This window comes from Corvus hawaiiensis, chromosome 16 (genome assembly GCF_020740725.1).
Source record: "Corvus hawaiiensis isolate bCorHaw1 chromosome 16, bCorHaw1.pri.cur, whole genome shotgun sequence".
NCBI classification, from domain to species: domain Eukaryota; kingdom Metazoa; phylum Chordata; class Aves; order Passeriformes; family Corvidae; genus Corvus; species Corvus hawaiiensis.
The window spans coordinates 1657820-1674094 of record NC_063228.1 but is presented as its reverse complement, the minus strand read 5'-3'; the positions used below and the strand labels follow the sequence as shown (position 1 = coordinate 1674094).

General features: G+C 45.4%; 1 protein-coding gene across 2 annotated transcripts; it reads right to left on the bottom strand.

The window, feature by feature from the left end:
* Positions 1–1305: 1305 nt before the first annotated feature.
* REXO5 (RNA exonuclease 5) lies at positions 1306–16251 on the bottom strand. Of its 2 annotated transcripts, none has more exons than XM_048320816.1 (19): positions 16058–16251; positions 14291–14412; positions 13260–13386; positions 12314–12398; positions 11679–11828; positions 11444–11532; positions 10509–10624; positions 9590–9728; positions 8925–9019; positions 8002–8104; positions 7266–7402; positions 6842–6950; positions 6404–6514; positions 6155–6292; positions 5568–5660; positions 4855–5074; positions 4136–4329; positions 3428–3537; positions 1306–1538 (listed from the first exon to the last, which is right to left on the bottom strand). In XM_048320816.1, the coding sequence occupies exons 1-19, from the start codon at positions 16169–16171 to the stop codon at positions 1469–1471; spliced, it is 2322 nt and encodes a 773-aa protein (XP_048176773.1). In that variant the 5' UTR covers positions 16172–16251; the 3' UTR covers positions 1306–1468. The 2 variants fall into 2 exon arrangements, 1 of the variants encoding a protein (XP_048176773.1); XR_007207099.1 differs by having other exon boundaries at positions 1452–1538; positions 3135–3537.
* Between the last annotated feature and the right edge of the window lie 24 nt (positions 16252–16275).

Sequence of the window (16275 nt, the reverse complement as noted above, 5' to 3'; positions counted from 1 at the left end):
AGTGCTGGGCTCAGTCTGCCCTTCACCCCCTGCCCTGAGCTGCCTGGGGCCCTGGTCTGTGCGGGGCTGGCTCAGCAGCAGGGACTGGCTCTGCTGCTGAAGGCACTGGCTCCCTTTCACATTCTGGAGTAGCATGGATGTTGGTCCTTACACCAGTTTGCAATAGCTGCAGCCAAAGGATGCCAGGCTCACTTGGAGTGACCAAAGTACCTTTTTGTAAGAAAAAAATTGGCTGCATTCATCTTGCTGAATAATAGATTTGACTTTCAGGTGGCTTTAAATTTAGTCTTTAATGACACTGACATGAGCATCTCCTGCCCGCTCACTGCTGCTTCTGGGCTTGTGCTGAACTTGCCTTTCTCCCGCTTGCCTGTATTTGTGCCTGCTCCTCCATGCAGCAATTCCCAGCTTCCAAATCCCAATGTAAAGAGAGAGCCCAGCGCAGTGAACTTGGGGTTGGAAAGTAGGAGGGTGTAAATATTCCATCAGCTGTATTTAGTAATTTCTGGAATTATAGCTATTTCAGCTTTATCTTGGCCTATTCCAATTCACATGAAAAAATCCCTCAACTCATGGTCAAACCTTTTGACAAACATTTCCTTACAATTTTTCAATTTTTTTTTCTGAGTGCCAGAAGCTCTTCTAAGCATCCTTGTGCTTGGAAATTCTGTATGTTAACAAGAGCTGGTCAAGCAGCCTCTACTTTAGGTGGCAATGGCTGCAAAGGACAGGGCTGGAGCTATCAGGTTGCAAATCACCTCATCCTGCTTGCAGCCCCCTGTGGAAAGCCATGCTCTGCAAAGTGCACACAGCCATGTGCTTTCCTTAAAACACCCCTTGCCCCTCCTACAGCCACACGGAAACTTTTTTTCTTTTTTTTTTGTGCGTGTGAGGGGAGCGTGGCGGTGGTCAGGGAGGGAGGAGAAAGTGGAGACTGTCCAAGAAGTGTGAATCACCAATTCCTCCTTTCCATGGACTAAGTACAGCACTTTCCCGGAAAGGAGGCAGCGACTCCAATTCAGGAGTTGGCACCGCGCGGTTCCAGAAATCCACACAATTCCTGGGGTAGCTGTTAACTGCTGAGCAGCTGCTGCAGGTTCTGCACCAACCTGGCTGCCTGGTTTATGGGCTGGGATGTTGCAGGGAAGATGCCCCAGCTGGCAGCTTGGTCTCCCAACAAGGAATGGCATCCCACAGGCCAATCCTGCCTGGCTCCTATGGAGCACGGCCCCGGTTTGCCCCAGCGCTGCCTGAGCACCTCCCTGGCTCAACCTTCCTACAGCAAGAAGGGTTAAATGGAAAAGGTTTTGTGCTTTAAGACATTTTGAATGGCTTTTATTTTTAGACTTTGTAGACGATACAGAGTGAAAGCCTATTGTTCTTATGGTAAGAGATCTTTACAAAGACATCAATATTTAAAGTAATTAAAAATATCTTAACAAAAGACTTTGCTTAAAAACTTGGCAGTTTAACAAGTGCTCCTCCCTTCATCATCTTTTATTCCCATCAGACCAAGGCCAGATTGTGATCCATGCGTGCTGCAACACAAGAAGTGTGTTAGTTCTGCTCAGTTCAGCCTCCATGCACATAACCCTGCTGGGCTGGTACTGAGAGGACTGCAACCCCCAGGGTCAGCACATTGAAAAACTAATTCTTTTTCCACCCCAAAATTACTTGGCATTCTTTTTAATCAAGAAGCCTCCTCTGAACTGTTGGTCCTCTGGGAAACACTAATACAGGAACCTCACTTGGCAAGAAAGCCCTTCCCAGCCTGAGATGGAGTTCCCATCTAACCCACTCAGCAGCCTGAGAGTGTGAGCCAGGCTCTGTGGGCTTCCACAGGCTCCCTGTGGATGCAGATTCCTGAATCCACCTGTTCTGCTGGTGGGATTCCTACCCCTCAGTGATGGAAGCTTGTGATAAGGGAGAATAGTTGGAAATGGCCCTCGAAAGGTAAATTTGGATGTGCTGAACCCGGTGACTGCTGCAAAGGACACATGGTGTGGACTGCAACCCACAGCCTCAAACCTTCCTGTGGGGTGACAGGTGAGTGTGCAGGCTACCTGAGGCGATACAGCGCATAGACAAGAGGCAAATGATTGCTCAGAAATGTAAAAACTGATGCAGTTTTAGCCCAAAGAAAGCAGCAGCTGATCCAAGGCCCACATGCATGGAAGTGCCCACAGCCAGGTCAGACTGAGGCAGTGTTTGAATCCCAGCTGCACTCAGGGTGACCTGCAGGGAATGCTTTGCTGGTAAGGCAGGAACTGCTGCTGGTTCAGTTTGTAAGCTACAATTTGGGGGGGTGGGGGGGGAACAACAACTTACGCTCTATTGAAGATGACAAATTTTAAAAATTATCTTTTTTCCTTTAAGTTTTAGTAACTGAACAATTGGAGCAAATCACACCAAGAGCAGCCCTTGGCTGAAATGGTTTGTCACTGCCATTAAGCCTAAGTATCTCTTGGCTTCGGATCAATCTCTCTTCCAGGGACACAGCTGGGAGCACAGGATTATACAGCATCATGGCTCTTCTCAGGAAGCTTTGGAAGTGAGGGAGGGGAACCTGGCATGGCTGCCCAGCCAGGCAAAAGATGCTGCTGAGCAGCTCTGGCTCTGCTTGTATTCCAGGGCATGTCTCCACAGGGAACAATGCCCCTTCTGCTGAAGGGCACTGAAGAAAAGCAAAGGTAGATGTGACCTTTATTAGGCTGACCAGTGACAGTGAGAGCACAGAAAGCTGCTGGAGTATGTCCTCAGGAACCAGGGCTTTGCTTAGGGAAGACTGAACCTTTCTGGTTAATAATTTAGCAGAGCATGGCAGTTCAGGCCCCAGGGGCTGAAATGCAGGAAGCTCACTACAGCTGGAAGCCCAACTCAAATGCACAACTCGCTCCTTCCTAAAGAGCTGAAGGACTCAGTGAACGTATTTGGGTTTTCTCATTTTTGTCCATCACATAAGGGCATGAACCACCTCCTTGATCAGCTGTGTCTGAAGCACATACATTGGAGTACCACAACACAACAACTGGTAGGTGGTTTTAAAAACCAAACGAAACCCCACCAAAACCCCCCAAAAAACCTGCCTGCTGTGGAAACTCTGCTTGATTCTCTCATGGCCACATAAAACTTACCTCATTGTCAATGGGGATGAAACATCCATCAGGGCAGATGAGTGAACTGCTAAGATGTGCACAATTAATCAGCACTGTGGGCCCTAAGATACATGAATTTGGCTCAGGCCTGCTTTGTGGGCAGAACGCAGGCCTGAGGTTTTATTGGCCCGACATGAAAGTCAGATTAAGTACAACAGCTTCTTCAGCCTTTCTCTTGGGCTTTCTCTTCCTTGTGGAAGGCTTTAATTTTTAATAGATTAAGACAAAATTATTCAGCTCCTTGGTTCTCTGCAAAATAGGCAGCAAGTTACCTGTTCACACCAGGAAAGAGAACAACGCACAGGGTGTTATTCTGCAGGCTTCTATAAAGCTTTTTGATATCGTGGTCTAACTTCTTCACCTTTTTCCTTAGATCCTGCTCCTGCATAAGAGAACAGAAGCATTAAAGTCCCTCGTTCATCAGCAGTTATACCTCTGAGTGTGTGGGGAGGCTGACCTGTGGGATGGCACAGGTGAGGGCAGCAGTGATGCCACTTCTGCCTGGCACTTGGCAGCGCAGTGGCCCAGCTGCAGGGACAACCATGTGCCCCACTCAAATGGCATCACAACTCCCTCCAGGTAAAAATGAGAGCTCCACCTCCAGAGCTCTCAACTAGAGCTCTTCTTTGCTGTGCAGCCACTCACCCCTCCCTGTGACTCCTGTGCCACCTGTGCCCTGTCAGCTCTCCAGTGCCGGGCTTCAGTTCCTGGGCAGCACCACCCACTGCTCTGTGCAGCTATGCTGGTTTTAAGGCTATGCAATACCCTGCAAACACCACGTTATCTCATGTGGTATTATTTCTCAAACTGCTCTGTGGAAGAGAGCTCTTGGCAGCCCCTTTGCTCCAGCACAAGGAGACCCTTCCGTCCCAAGCAGCTCTGCACCTCAAAGTGACGTCAGCTCAAAGCTACCACTCCAGGTTCCCAGGGCAATCCCTCCTCACTAATTGCAACAAACATCAGCAGAGCCTCACACTCACAGAGTCAGACAGCTGCTCCATTTGCTCATAGAAGATGTGTTTTCCTTGTTTCCCATCGCTGTGATTCATTTGCCAAATCCATCTCCAGAGGTGACCTGGAGCAAGGGCATTCCTACTTCTTAGCTCGCTACCCTTCACGGTCCATCCATTTATAGCTTCAAGGGCATCCATGGCACTCTGGGATTTCTGGAATTCTGAAATGCAAAGAGAAGGGAACATGCTTTGGCAATGCTGTTGCTGCCCTCCTTGGCACCTGCAAGGCAGGGCTAAAGGTGTGGAGCAGGATGGAGATGAGAAACAAATCACTGCAGCAAGCAGATCCTCATCTCACTGCAGATAAACATCAGACTTGAAATGCCAGTTGGCTGCAGCAGCACTCATTGAGCTGTTCTCACCTTTTAGAGGTGATTACTGATCTGTGTGAAGCTGCACAGTAGCCAGCCCTCACATGGAAGTACCCATGTGAGGGGCTCCAGTAGCTACCCTGGAATTTTTCTAAGTAAATGTTCGGGGTTTTTTTCAAGGTGTTTTTTCCTCTTAAATATTTAGCTGTAAAGTGCTCTTCCAAACAGTATGTGCTTCCACTGCAGCATTTTAAATACCATCCCTTTGAGCATACCTGAGTTTCAGCAGCTCTTGCTGTGTCTGTGCAAAGTCCCAGGGGCTGCTGAATGAGCTTATTTGAAGGAAATACGCAGGCTGTGTGTGAAGCTACTTACTGAGGAAACAGCAGTTCCTGTGCTTTCCACTCTGAAGATCCTTTGGCAGGAACAGTGTTTCTAGGTCTTTCAACTGGCTGAATTCTTCTTGCAAGTCTGTCTCTGTTAATGACTTCTTCAGACCGGCCACATAAATCACACCTTCATTTTCTACATCCAGTTCTAATTCCTTAATCAGAACACTGCAGTCCAGCATGGCTGCAGTGACCGGTCTCTGGACCTGGGGTGGATGCAGCAGGAATAAAGAGCCCATCAGCCCACACAGCTCTGTGTTCTGAGCTTCTATTTTAAAGTATTTTTCTCCCATTACCAAAAGTAGACAGGCTGTTTTCCCTCACTCGAAATAAATATGACTAATGAAGGCTAACTTACTTAGTCATGATAAAGGGAGATCATATTTGTAATGCAGAAACACTGTAAAACTAAAATGCCATACTCTGTATAGCCCTGTTACTTGGATCTGCCCTTTAAAGCTGCAGCTGGAGGTCAGAATGCTTTCTAATTCCCTTCTGCTGACAGGCAGAAAGGAAAAAAAAGAGGGATATAGGCACTTCCTTTCTGCCAGGGGCCCTAAGCTGTGCAGGGACAGGGAGGCTGTAACAGCACAAGCAGCCAGCACTTGCCCAGACACGCTGCTGGGGTGTTCCAGAGCTGTACTGGAGGCTGTGCCTGGGCTCAACACAACTTGGGCTTTTGCTGTTTGCCTTGTTTACCTTAATGCAGGATCCTGCCACCTCAGCTCCATTCAGGCTTTCCACAGCAAGCTGGGCAGCTTCCAGCACTTCGTATTGGATACAGACATATGGCTTGAAACAGAACAGTAAAGCACTTCAGGCTTACCAGTGAGACACATTAGCCCTCCCTTTTAAAAAGTCAGGCCTCAATGAAGTTGTGCTTTCTTTTAAAAATAGAATATAAAAAAGTTTGGGGGTAATATATGTAACACTCCACATACTCTAGCTGTTTAAAACCCCCTTCAATTAAGTCTTCAATTAATAATAGCCTTTTTTTTCTCCTTTGGCTGTAAAAGGCCTTAACGTATCAGTTCTCTTGAGAAGGACAAAAAGCACCTCAGCTTCTCCAGTGCTCAGAGTCCCCTGAGCAGCACATGAGCTGCATTTGTTCTTGTCATTGTATGGAGCAGCTTTTTAGGTACCCTGAATGATTGTAGCTGATGACTAAACTACCAGAAAAAACCTCCAAACAGAATAACTGGTATTTCTGTGGTTCTAATCCATCTCTTTCCAAGAGATTAATCTGACCTTCCAGGCCTGTCAGCAACCTTATGAGTGCTCCTCACCTGGAATGTTTCAGTTACCACTGTAAGGGACTGGATTGGTCCACACCTCCCAAATTCTTTCTTCACAGACTTCAGGCAAAAGTTTTCTTCAAAAGGACCTGCGTAAATTGTCAGCATGTCAGTCAGCTTGCTTCTCACCTGTTGGAACACAGATTAGAGAAGGCACTTCACAAAGCAAAGGTGCCTCCTGATAAATCACATCTGTCTGCAAGCTCAGTGTGAGGACTATTCTCAAATGAAAAACAATACCTTTTCATGAAGTCCAGCATGAAGGTGAGATGCAATGTACTCTGGACCCAAACTGAACTGAATGATACTGAATTTGGACAGGGGAACATCTTCCAAGGCTCTCTGAAGAATCTGGAGGGACAAGAGCATTAAAGAGGTACAAGACAATTGTACTGCAGAGGATCAGAAACAACTGAATTTAACTCCCAACTTTAATTTTCATTATTGTCCAAGAAAGCCCTCAGGCAGAAATTCCCCTTTGGTGAGTCATGAGAGGATGCAGAGGATCAAAGCTCATTTCCGAAATGCTCAGATGGATTTAGCTAACCTGGCATTAACAGTATTGCTAACAGTACTGTCAGTCAGCTCTTTAAAACAGGACTCATCTACCCACTCCCAGAACAAGAACAACTTTGAACTATTTTGACGCTCAGACCAACCCACTCTAAGTCCATTCACCTGTTTGTTTGAAGTGCTCAGGTTTCTCTGACACAGGCCGGAAGAGTCTAGTCCCTGTCTGCCCAAAAGGAGGGGTTTTTGGCCAGTCACCTTCAGACAATCTAAAAAACTAGCAGAGAGAAGTACACTCTGAATCACAGTACTTTTCAATATGGGAAATCAAAAACTTTCAAGAAATTCTTGTCAGAGAACTAAAGCTCATTAAAGAAATTTGAAAGAATATTCTTGTCCACAACATGAAAAGAAGCCTAGGAAATACTCTGTGAAATTTAAGATGAAACTGCTGAAAGTTTTTCAGCACTATGCTGCAATTATTTGTGTCTCTCTGAAGATCCTGATGACTTCTGAAAAACCGAAGGCCCTCGTCTGATTTTACTGAAGATTCAGCTGAAGGAAAAACATGCATACTTGAGAATCTTATTACCATGGTTTGGATAATGGCGGAGGCTCATTCAGCTGTTCCTGGAACCCACATCTTTGTGGCTGCAGCACAGCTTTGTTCTGTGAGACCTCAGCCAGTTTTTCAGCTGTCAGAAGCATCTCCAAGTTTAGTTCTGCTACCTTGGGGAAGGAAGATTATTAGTTGGCTTTCATCTCATCGGTTAATTGCAGCTGACCAAAAAGCCTATGCTTTCCCTATGAGTCACGTAGGCACACTCCAGCAGTGAAGAAACATGGGCATTAATTTCTTGACTTATTATTTTCTGTTGTCATTTTCGAGCATGCAGCACTCACAGCATCAACAGGCAATCATCTCCAAAAATGTTCTCTCAGAAATCAACAACACAAGGGACTCATAAAACCAGCTGAATCACTACCACAACACACAAGGTCTCTCTCTTCTTTCATCTAGAAAAATTACAGGCATTCCTGCAGGCTGGGAGGCATTCCTCAGTCCTTCTTTACCCAGTGCCCCCCTTGAGGATCAGCAGCAATGCTGGCTGATGTTGGTGAGCACCGAGCACTGGTGCTGCCCAGGTTATTCAGGCACCTGGATCCAAGCTGAAAGCAACAGGCTGTCAAAACTGGAGTCTCTAGCACAGCTCCATTTTCCCTTTTAAATCAATAGGAAGATGTGCAGGAGTGGGGTTTTTTCTTCATAAGCACAACAACATTATGTTCTGTATTTTAGGACAGGAATATTAATTAGATATACCTACCTTTGTTGGTCCTTGCTCAATGAAGAATTGAGCTAATTCCAATGCAGCTCTAGCATCTTCTGTAGGATCATGCCCAAGCTTCTGTTCACACTGAATCTCCTTCCTAGGGCATCAAAATTAGGTGTACAGGCAGGTTATCTGTTTCTCCACACTGACCAACATCCTGTCTTTTCTAAACTGGGTCCTTTTCGGGCAAAAGAGCTTTCCCCTCTCCAAAAAGGATTTCAGTTCTGTGCAGCAGCATTCTTGTGAAATATTCCCAAAAGTTACTGCAAGAAATGTTTTTGCAATGTTGAGCGAAATGGTTTATGGAGTTTGACAGAAGCAGTGCTAATACTTGCCACTCTGATGCATGACTATTTTTCAATTTTACTTCTTTCTTGACTGATGGCCCAACTCATAATCTGCACACAGAGGAAGGCAGCCTCCAGGTCAGTGAAGTTTGGCACTGCAGAGTACTACCACTCACTGTGAGCATGGGGAGAGCTGTCTCACTGAGACACTATCCAGTGGTAGCTGATACACTGAGAAATATGATTTAAATCAGAAAATCCGACTTTCATGCATTAATTTTTCTTTCTTGCCAACTGCACCTCTCATTTGTGTGAGCCAGAGTGCCTTTGTTGTTCTACAATTCAATACACCTCTAGAGCCCTGCAAAAAGGCTAGTTTTGCTGGGATTCAGATCTGGCTGGGTCACAGCATTCCTGCTTGCTCAAAGACAAGCCCATTTATTATGCTGCCTGATGTTTTAAGCAGCCAGTAAATCCCTTTTTACCATGTCTTACTTGCACAGCCTGCTCCTTTATTCGGAATCTTAGTAAAAAAATAGTAATTCTGATACTAGTAGTGGCAGAGTAAGACCCTATGATCCACCATGACAGTTTCTAATCTTTGCCATGACAGTACAGTAATAATCTTACCCTAAAACAGCTTTGGCTAGAAATTTTAGCTTAAATCTTCGACCTTCACTTCTGGCAAAAAGCAGTGAAGTATCAATAACACTGGGGTGGATCATCTGGAGGAGAAAATCATCAGTTTAGTTTAAGAACAGCAGACATACAGAATTGGACAGTAACTCCACAGTTTTCTGTGCCTCTGCCTTTTCATTTCAGTTGCCAGTTTCTCACTGACAGCAACCTGATCCACAATAAGAGAGCAAAAGGAATAATCAAACAAGTCCAACTCTCCTTTCTACTTCCCATTCTAGTGGTAAGATCTAGATTGGGTTAGAAAGATTAGTTATGATTCAAGCATTTTAGACTGGTTAAATTACCCACAGAAAGGATTTCAGTTCTCCCCATGACAGAGCTATCAGAAGCATCTGGCTGAAGCAGAGGGGTAAAGCTTCAGTTGCAACAATACCTGTGTCTGGACAGACTTCTCTCCTTAGGGTTCTGAACAGCCCCTTGCAAATTTTACAGCTGTAAGGAGACTCTTTGTCTTTTAAATCCTTACAGACATAGGGCTATTCATAATAAGAAGCAATTAACAACTGTTCACTAATAAAAAGAGCAATTTTAAAGAGTTTTCAGGTCTGAAATGAGCAACACAGGATTGGGAAAAACACTCTTAGAAACATACTCACTTCTAAAGCCTGAAGATCAGAATTTAGAGAATGACCCACCAATACTGCATCATGGGGAAGCATTTTTTTTAGCCTGGTTTGGATGTCTGACAGTCTTGTCTTCACTGGAAGAAGCATTTTCTTTGTGATTCCTGAGAACCTTCAAAACAAAAGTTGCATGAGTTAAAAGCAACACATTAGAACAGTGTGTGCTAGAGAGTATTACAAGCAGGTCCCGTAAAATATGGACTCAGTATAACCAATCACAGAATTTACTATTTACTGCTTTCTCTTCCAACATCAGAGGATATGCTGCAGCTATATTAAACTGCTAAGAGTGCTACCACGTCTGTTTCAAAAGGTCATTTCTCCCAGGTATTTTTAAGTGATGCAGTTGGCAGCATCAGATAGCACAGGTAAGGAAATACTGCAAGTCTGATGGTGGAAGGAGATGCTTCCAAGTAACCTGAGGGGACTGGCACATCACCTCCTGGATAAAGCCAGGTGACATTTTGAAGAAGACAAGACTTGAGTTTTGCCTGCTTTTGTTACAATCCTGAGCCCCACCCTAGAGGTGTGTACAAGCTCTATGCATTTTTTACATATGAGCAAATTCAGCTATGGACTCCATCTTATTTTATAACCAGCAGTGATGAGTAACTTGTACTGTGTATCATCAATTTGTAACAGAACTTTCCCATGGACACTGCAGAATGGCAACGGTTCTGCCTGGTAGCCCCAGGGGCACTGTGCAGCAGATTGTACACATAATGCTGGTCACTTCAGTCACACAGCAAGAACTGTATTCTTAACACTGAGGGGAATGCAGCAGGCATCCGTGCAAACCAAGGGGTTTCTGAAAGGTCCTGTGTAACAGGCTGAGTGTGAAAGGGCTGCAGCTCTGAAAGACAGAGAGGTAGGAAAGGTTTGTGCAAGTGACCTGGTGCGGTAGTTCACCACTGTGCTCTCAGGTCTGACCAGCTCATTCAGCAGGCACCGACCCCGGGCATCCACCAAGGACACGCGGGTGACTTCGTTCCCTTTCGCCGTCAGGCACTGTCAGGAAGAAGCACAGGCAGTTGTTGGATCAGCATGATGCTGCCACTCGAACACCTCAGCTAACATCTGCTTTGGCTGCAGCAGCAGCTAAGGAGTTCCTTGACTCAGAGATCTACCACTCATAGCTGGTTGTTTTATACTCTACTGTGCTTCATTTGAGTTGTTAAATGTGCACTGTAAGCACAGCAAACACACAGGCAAGCACAGCACAGAGAGAAACACTGTAAAGAAGTGCTGATTTCACAGAATCAGTCTGTGCTCTGCACTGCACAACTGCCACTGACAGCACCAGCCCCAGAGAAGTTGTACAGTTTCAAGGCAGAGCCCAGGTTGTATCAATAGTTATTCAATGCTGATGCCAAACAGGCATCTCTGCAAGGCTAAAACTGCACTAAAAGAGGACTCTTCACTACAGCAGCTGCCAGAGGAACTGTGCTGGCTAAATGAAAAGATGTGTGACAGGGAAGTACTTTTCCTTTCCCAAACCTTGGAGAGAGCAGAGGAGGAATTCCACAGCACCCTCGTGGGTTACTGCAGCATTGCTGACAGGCCTGGCAGATCCAGCTGCTGCCCTGGGAGCCAACACAGAACTGAGCTCTCTGCTCAGGATATTGTTTCTATCTCGTTGCCAGAACCACTTCCAGGGCCTTTCCCATGGCTGCATTAGCACTGGTACCATCGAGGAAGGGACTGGCAGCAGATATTAAGATATCAGAAGTGGTTTAACAAATACACAGTGCTTGGCTCACTTGGGAACAGCTGGTAAGAGCTGGGTGCCTGACTCTATTTTTTAAGGCCACACACACTGATTTTTACCATTTCACAATCCAGACCAAAGAGGGGGCTGCTGTCTGTCCTCTGCTGATCACACTCTGTGGAGATGTAGCCCTTGCATCCAGGGGAACCTGGAGGGAAAACACACCCAGGAATAAGAAAAAGAACCTTCTCCTACAACTCATCTTATATAACAAAGCATATCACTAAACTATCAAAATTAAAAACAACCCCCACCATAACAAAACAACCAAACAGCCCTTGCTCAAAAACTGACCTTCTATGGGATAGTCATTTCTTTTCTGCTCTTCTAAAGTTAGAGTATAGCTTGTAAGGCCTTGTTTCTTTTCTCCGTATCTCTGAATGATGGGATCACATTGCAAGTCTGAGCTTTTAGTAATGCATTCACTGCTGGGGGAAGTCAAGCCTGTAAAATACAGAAGCATCTGTGGTGCTCAGATAGCACTCCCTACCTGCATGCAGTTTCTGCATCAGATGAACACTTACAGGCTGCACCATTCCAAATTACTACCTGGAACAACAGACTGGAGAGAGAAGGTCAGAGAAAAAGACAGACACACAGTCTTCTTAGCTTAAAATACTGATGTCTTGTTTCTTTGATTAGATACATCTTAGAATAAAAGAATCACAAAATGGGTAGCAAAGCAGCAGAGTTTGGGATTAAATATGTCAAAAACTTTCTCTCTTTTTGCATTCACTTTGACAATTGGCCCAACATGAGTTACTGAAGTAGTCAGGGTAAGAAGTCTCATGGTTTAAGCCATTGTATGTGTTTCTTTCTAAACAAGTTTGCCATGGCAGCACTGGGATTGCAGAGGACACAAAGTCATAAATTTCTATTCACAGTGAGTCACTGTATTGAAAGAGACAATGCAAAGCCAAACAAAATACCTTGTGGAGTGTTTTGAGGTTTCAGGTTTGTTCCTTCTCCATACAGGCTGACTGGGAAGTTAGCAGAAGGTGTTAATGTGAATCTCTGAAAAAAGACATGTGTTAGTGACTTTGAAAGACATGCGGAAATAACAAGCAAATGGGGGGTTTATTGACCCCCAAACCAGCCAAATTCAGAGAAGGATGGATAAAGAAATAGTGGGAATACATTTGGTGTTTTATCAAGTAGAAAAACCCAACACAAAGCAAACGTGTTCCAATGAGGGATGACACAGGATTCTTTGTACTACAGAACAGATTTGCCTTGCCAGATATGATAAAGAAGGCAAATCTCAAGACTTTCTTTGATAGAAACTAAAGCCAGTTCCTGTCTTTCCAGTTAAGTTGTGATTTACATTTGCTGTAGTTCAGGAAGAACTCTAGAAGCTTGAACTCAAGTCCTTCTTTCTACCTTCAAAAATGTTGCTTGTAAGTCAGAAAATTAAAATAATTATTTTACTAATCTTTTTGGGAAATGGGAGAAACTTGACATAAAGTTCAAATAACAAAAGTGATATTTTTCAACCAGTGGGATTAGCATAACTCTATTGAGAGTCTCTTCACTCAGAGTAAATTCCAAATTATTGAAATTATTCCAAAATATTTATAATCTAATTGGCATCTGTAGATGCAGGATACATAACAGTCAGAGGACTGAAGCATCAATAAACATTTCACCTGGTAAGGCTTCAAAGACATAAGTCTTGAAATCCTGTTCCTAATATCAAAGCCCTGTCCTTTGTTCTGAGCTGACAACTGCTGCAAATAGATCCTCTCACTTGCTGTAAGAGTCAAGGATGGCTGCATCCTTGGAAAAGGCAGTCATTCCACTGCAGCCATTATCCCTGGGATGTGGTTTCAGGACTGGAAGAAGTTTAGAAGACACAGATGCAGTTTGGGGACTTACATGCCGGAACACTTTCCTGAGGTGTTTGAACTGTAAATAGAATCTGTAGAAATGGAGTTGGCTCATTTCGTGTAGAACAACAACCACAACCCCAGCCAGGTGTCTTTGGTGATAAACATGGCACCAGCTACAGTTAAAAAAAAGGGCAATAATTAAAAAAAAAAAAAAACCTTAAAAATCAAAGCAAAACCATTATCAAGCACTCTTAAAAAAAAAAGTTGGAACCAGCCCAGCTTTTAAGTCAGTAAATGGCAAAGTGCCAAATTACTCCAATAAGAAGAGGCTTTATAGCTTATCTCAAACAGCCACATATTCCTGGAAGCAACAGAATATGGGAGACAGAGGAAAAAAAGTTATTGCAAATGTCTGCTGCTTACCATTTCAAGACCTGTGTATCTCATTTATATGCATCAGAATGTGAACATACCAGTAACTTCAACTGTACTGACACAGTCTGGTGAATTAATGCATCAAAGTAAGTTTCACAAAATAATTTTCTATTCACTATTAAAATCTAAAGTGGGGTACTTTCTGCTTTGAGTTTCATTTCAAGATTCATTTCATTACACCGTATTTTTGCCATTCAAGGTTACATACCCTCCCCAGCCTTTCCCTTCCAGCACTGAGAACTTGCCCAGAGAAAGGGAGAAGTGATTAAAATGCTTTTTTTTCTGAAACACTCTATAGAATGCTCTGTTCCGATTCTATCCAACATGAAATACATACATATTTGTGTTAATATTTTAACACGATATTTTGTTTCTCAGTGTGTGGAGCTTCTTCAGTTCCACAGCAGTCATTTAGTTTTTCAAAACTGCATGAAACAAAACTATGCAATGGCAGGACTTCTGCCAGAAGAGGAATTCTGCCTCCTGGCCAAGTCTAACAACAACTGCATCTGCACAATCCAGGCTGCCATTGTGGCACCTCCACGGTGAGCATTCCAAACCCAGCATGGCCAATGTTCCTTTAGGAATGTTCTCACACCACGGGAAAACACGAGGCCAGGCTGATTCTGGCTGTGGATGTACCTGGGCTGTGCTGCGTTGTGGCATTTCCCCAGAGCTGCATATTTCAGCAGCTCATACAGCTGCTCCTGGCTGATTTCGGAGCCCTCGCCAAGCAGAGCTGCTGACAAACGACACGACTTTTCCTGTGGAAAGGGAAATGCTGGTAAAGAGAGGTTTCATGTAATCACACCAGTTCATGGAAAACGAAGGAAAAAGAAACTATTAGGATACGACCAACTACATTTAAAATAACTCTTCCACTCATTATGGGCGAAAGTTTCCTTTCAGATCACACTTCAACATTATATTTACTGTCAACCCAGGTACTCTAACTTCAAAGATTTATTTAATAAAGATTAACATAAGCAGATGCATGCAGTAAAGAGACAATTGATATGCAAACACAATGTCCTACTCTCTCAGCCCTTTCCCCCACTTGCTGCTGTAGAGCTTTAAACATTTGTACAAGTGTTACATGCAGCCACTCCATGTGAGGTTTTCTCTATTTACAGCGCGGGATCTGCTCTGCCAGAAGGGTTTGCTGACCCCTGCAGGGAAAAACGCTTCAGTAAAATCCAAGGAAGCTGCAGAAAGAAAGCACTGGGTAGATGAGGTGGGGACTGTGCCACACAGTTCAACACAACAGTTCTTTAAGCCTAAACGCACAATTCTTCTAAAGGCTAATTAGCAAGTAAATGCAGCATTTTGGAGACCTCCACTGACCAGATGGCCTGTTCCAAAGAATTCCTGTAAAAACTTTAAAGATATTCTTTTAATATGTGATGGAAAAATGCCACACAACGCTACAGGATGTAAAACCTCACAGCATAAACAACCACTGGAAGTTGTTTTCCTCTGCACAGGGCTAACAAGCCCTGTGCTCAGTAATTTGGACACAGCCGGCCCAAATCAGGGACTGAGCTGTTGGGCTCTTAAAGGTATTTGTCATTGAGTAAAGAAGTTAAAGAGAGGTGACCACCTTCGTGGTTCCAGCGGTTAAGAATCATCTGGCAGTAACAGCACAGGCTGGTGTAATTGCCAGTGCCTCATCTCTCATGCTAAGTGAGACAAGTAATGACACCGTTGTTTTCAATGTGGCCTAATTAAAGCTTTGCGGAAAAACCCAAACAAAGAGCAGAGGTTTTGAGTCACCAAATAGAGGGTACTGCCAACCACAGGAATCTGTCTCCAGCCGGCTACAAACAGGACTGATCTCACAGACTGGACATGCCACCTTCTGTCCCACGGGCACTGACTCAGTGTGCCTGGGGTGAGGTGTTACCGCACGGCTGCTCCGCATCCTTCAGGGACGCACGTGCTGAGCGCGCACAACGCTCCTTTCAAGACCCGCTTTGTTTAGGAGAAGATTATATTGGCGAATGTATCTATTTTTTAAACAAAATTCCTTAAATGTAACGCTGAGCACTCCAAATGAGTTCTTTTCCACATTCCTTGGAGCAGAATCCAAGCCATTAACAGGCTCTCCAGGGCAGTGGTCACGGCCCCAAACCTGTCCAGGTTCGAGAAGCGTTTGGGCAATGCTCTCAGGCACATGGTGGGATTGCTGGGGCGTCCTGTGCAGGGCCAGCCGCTGGGCTCGATGATCCCTGTCGAGCAACTCAGGGCATTCTACGATGTAGCCGGCCCTCCCAGCGCACTGCCCGTGTACACGGCTTTGCTGAGCTCCCAGCGTCCCACCGTGGGACACAGCAATGCCCCCGAGAAGCGGCCGCAGGGCACAGGCGGCCCGCGCCGCGCTCCTCGCAGCGCCGGGCGCTCGGCTCTCACCTCGGGGCCCAGGCCCGGCCCGCCGCCGTCCGCCTTCCGCCTCTTCTGCGCCCGCGGCCCCTCCGCGGCCTCCCCGAGCCGCTTGCGCCCGTTGAGGCACAGCCGCTCCGCCATGGCCTGCACGGCGAGGTCAGCCGGGCCCTCCCGGCCGGGCACAACCCCGCGCTCCCGGGCGCTCCCGCACCGCACCGGGGCCGCGCCGCGCTGGGCGGGGCCGG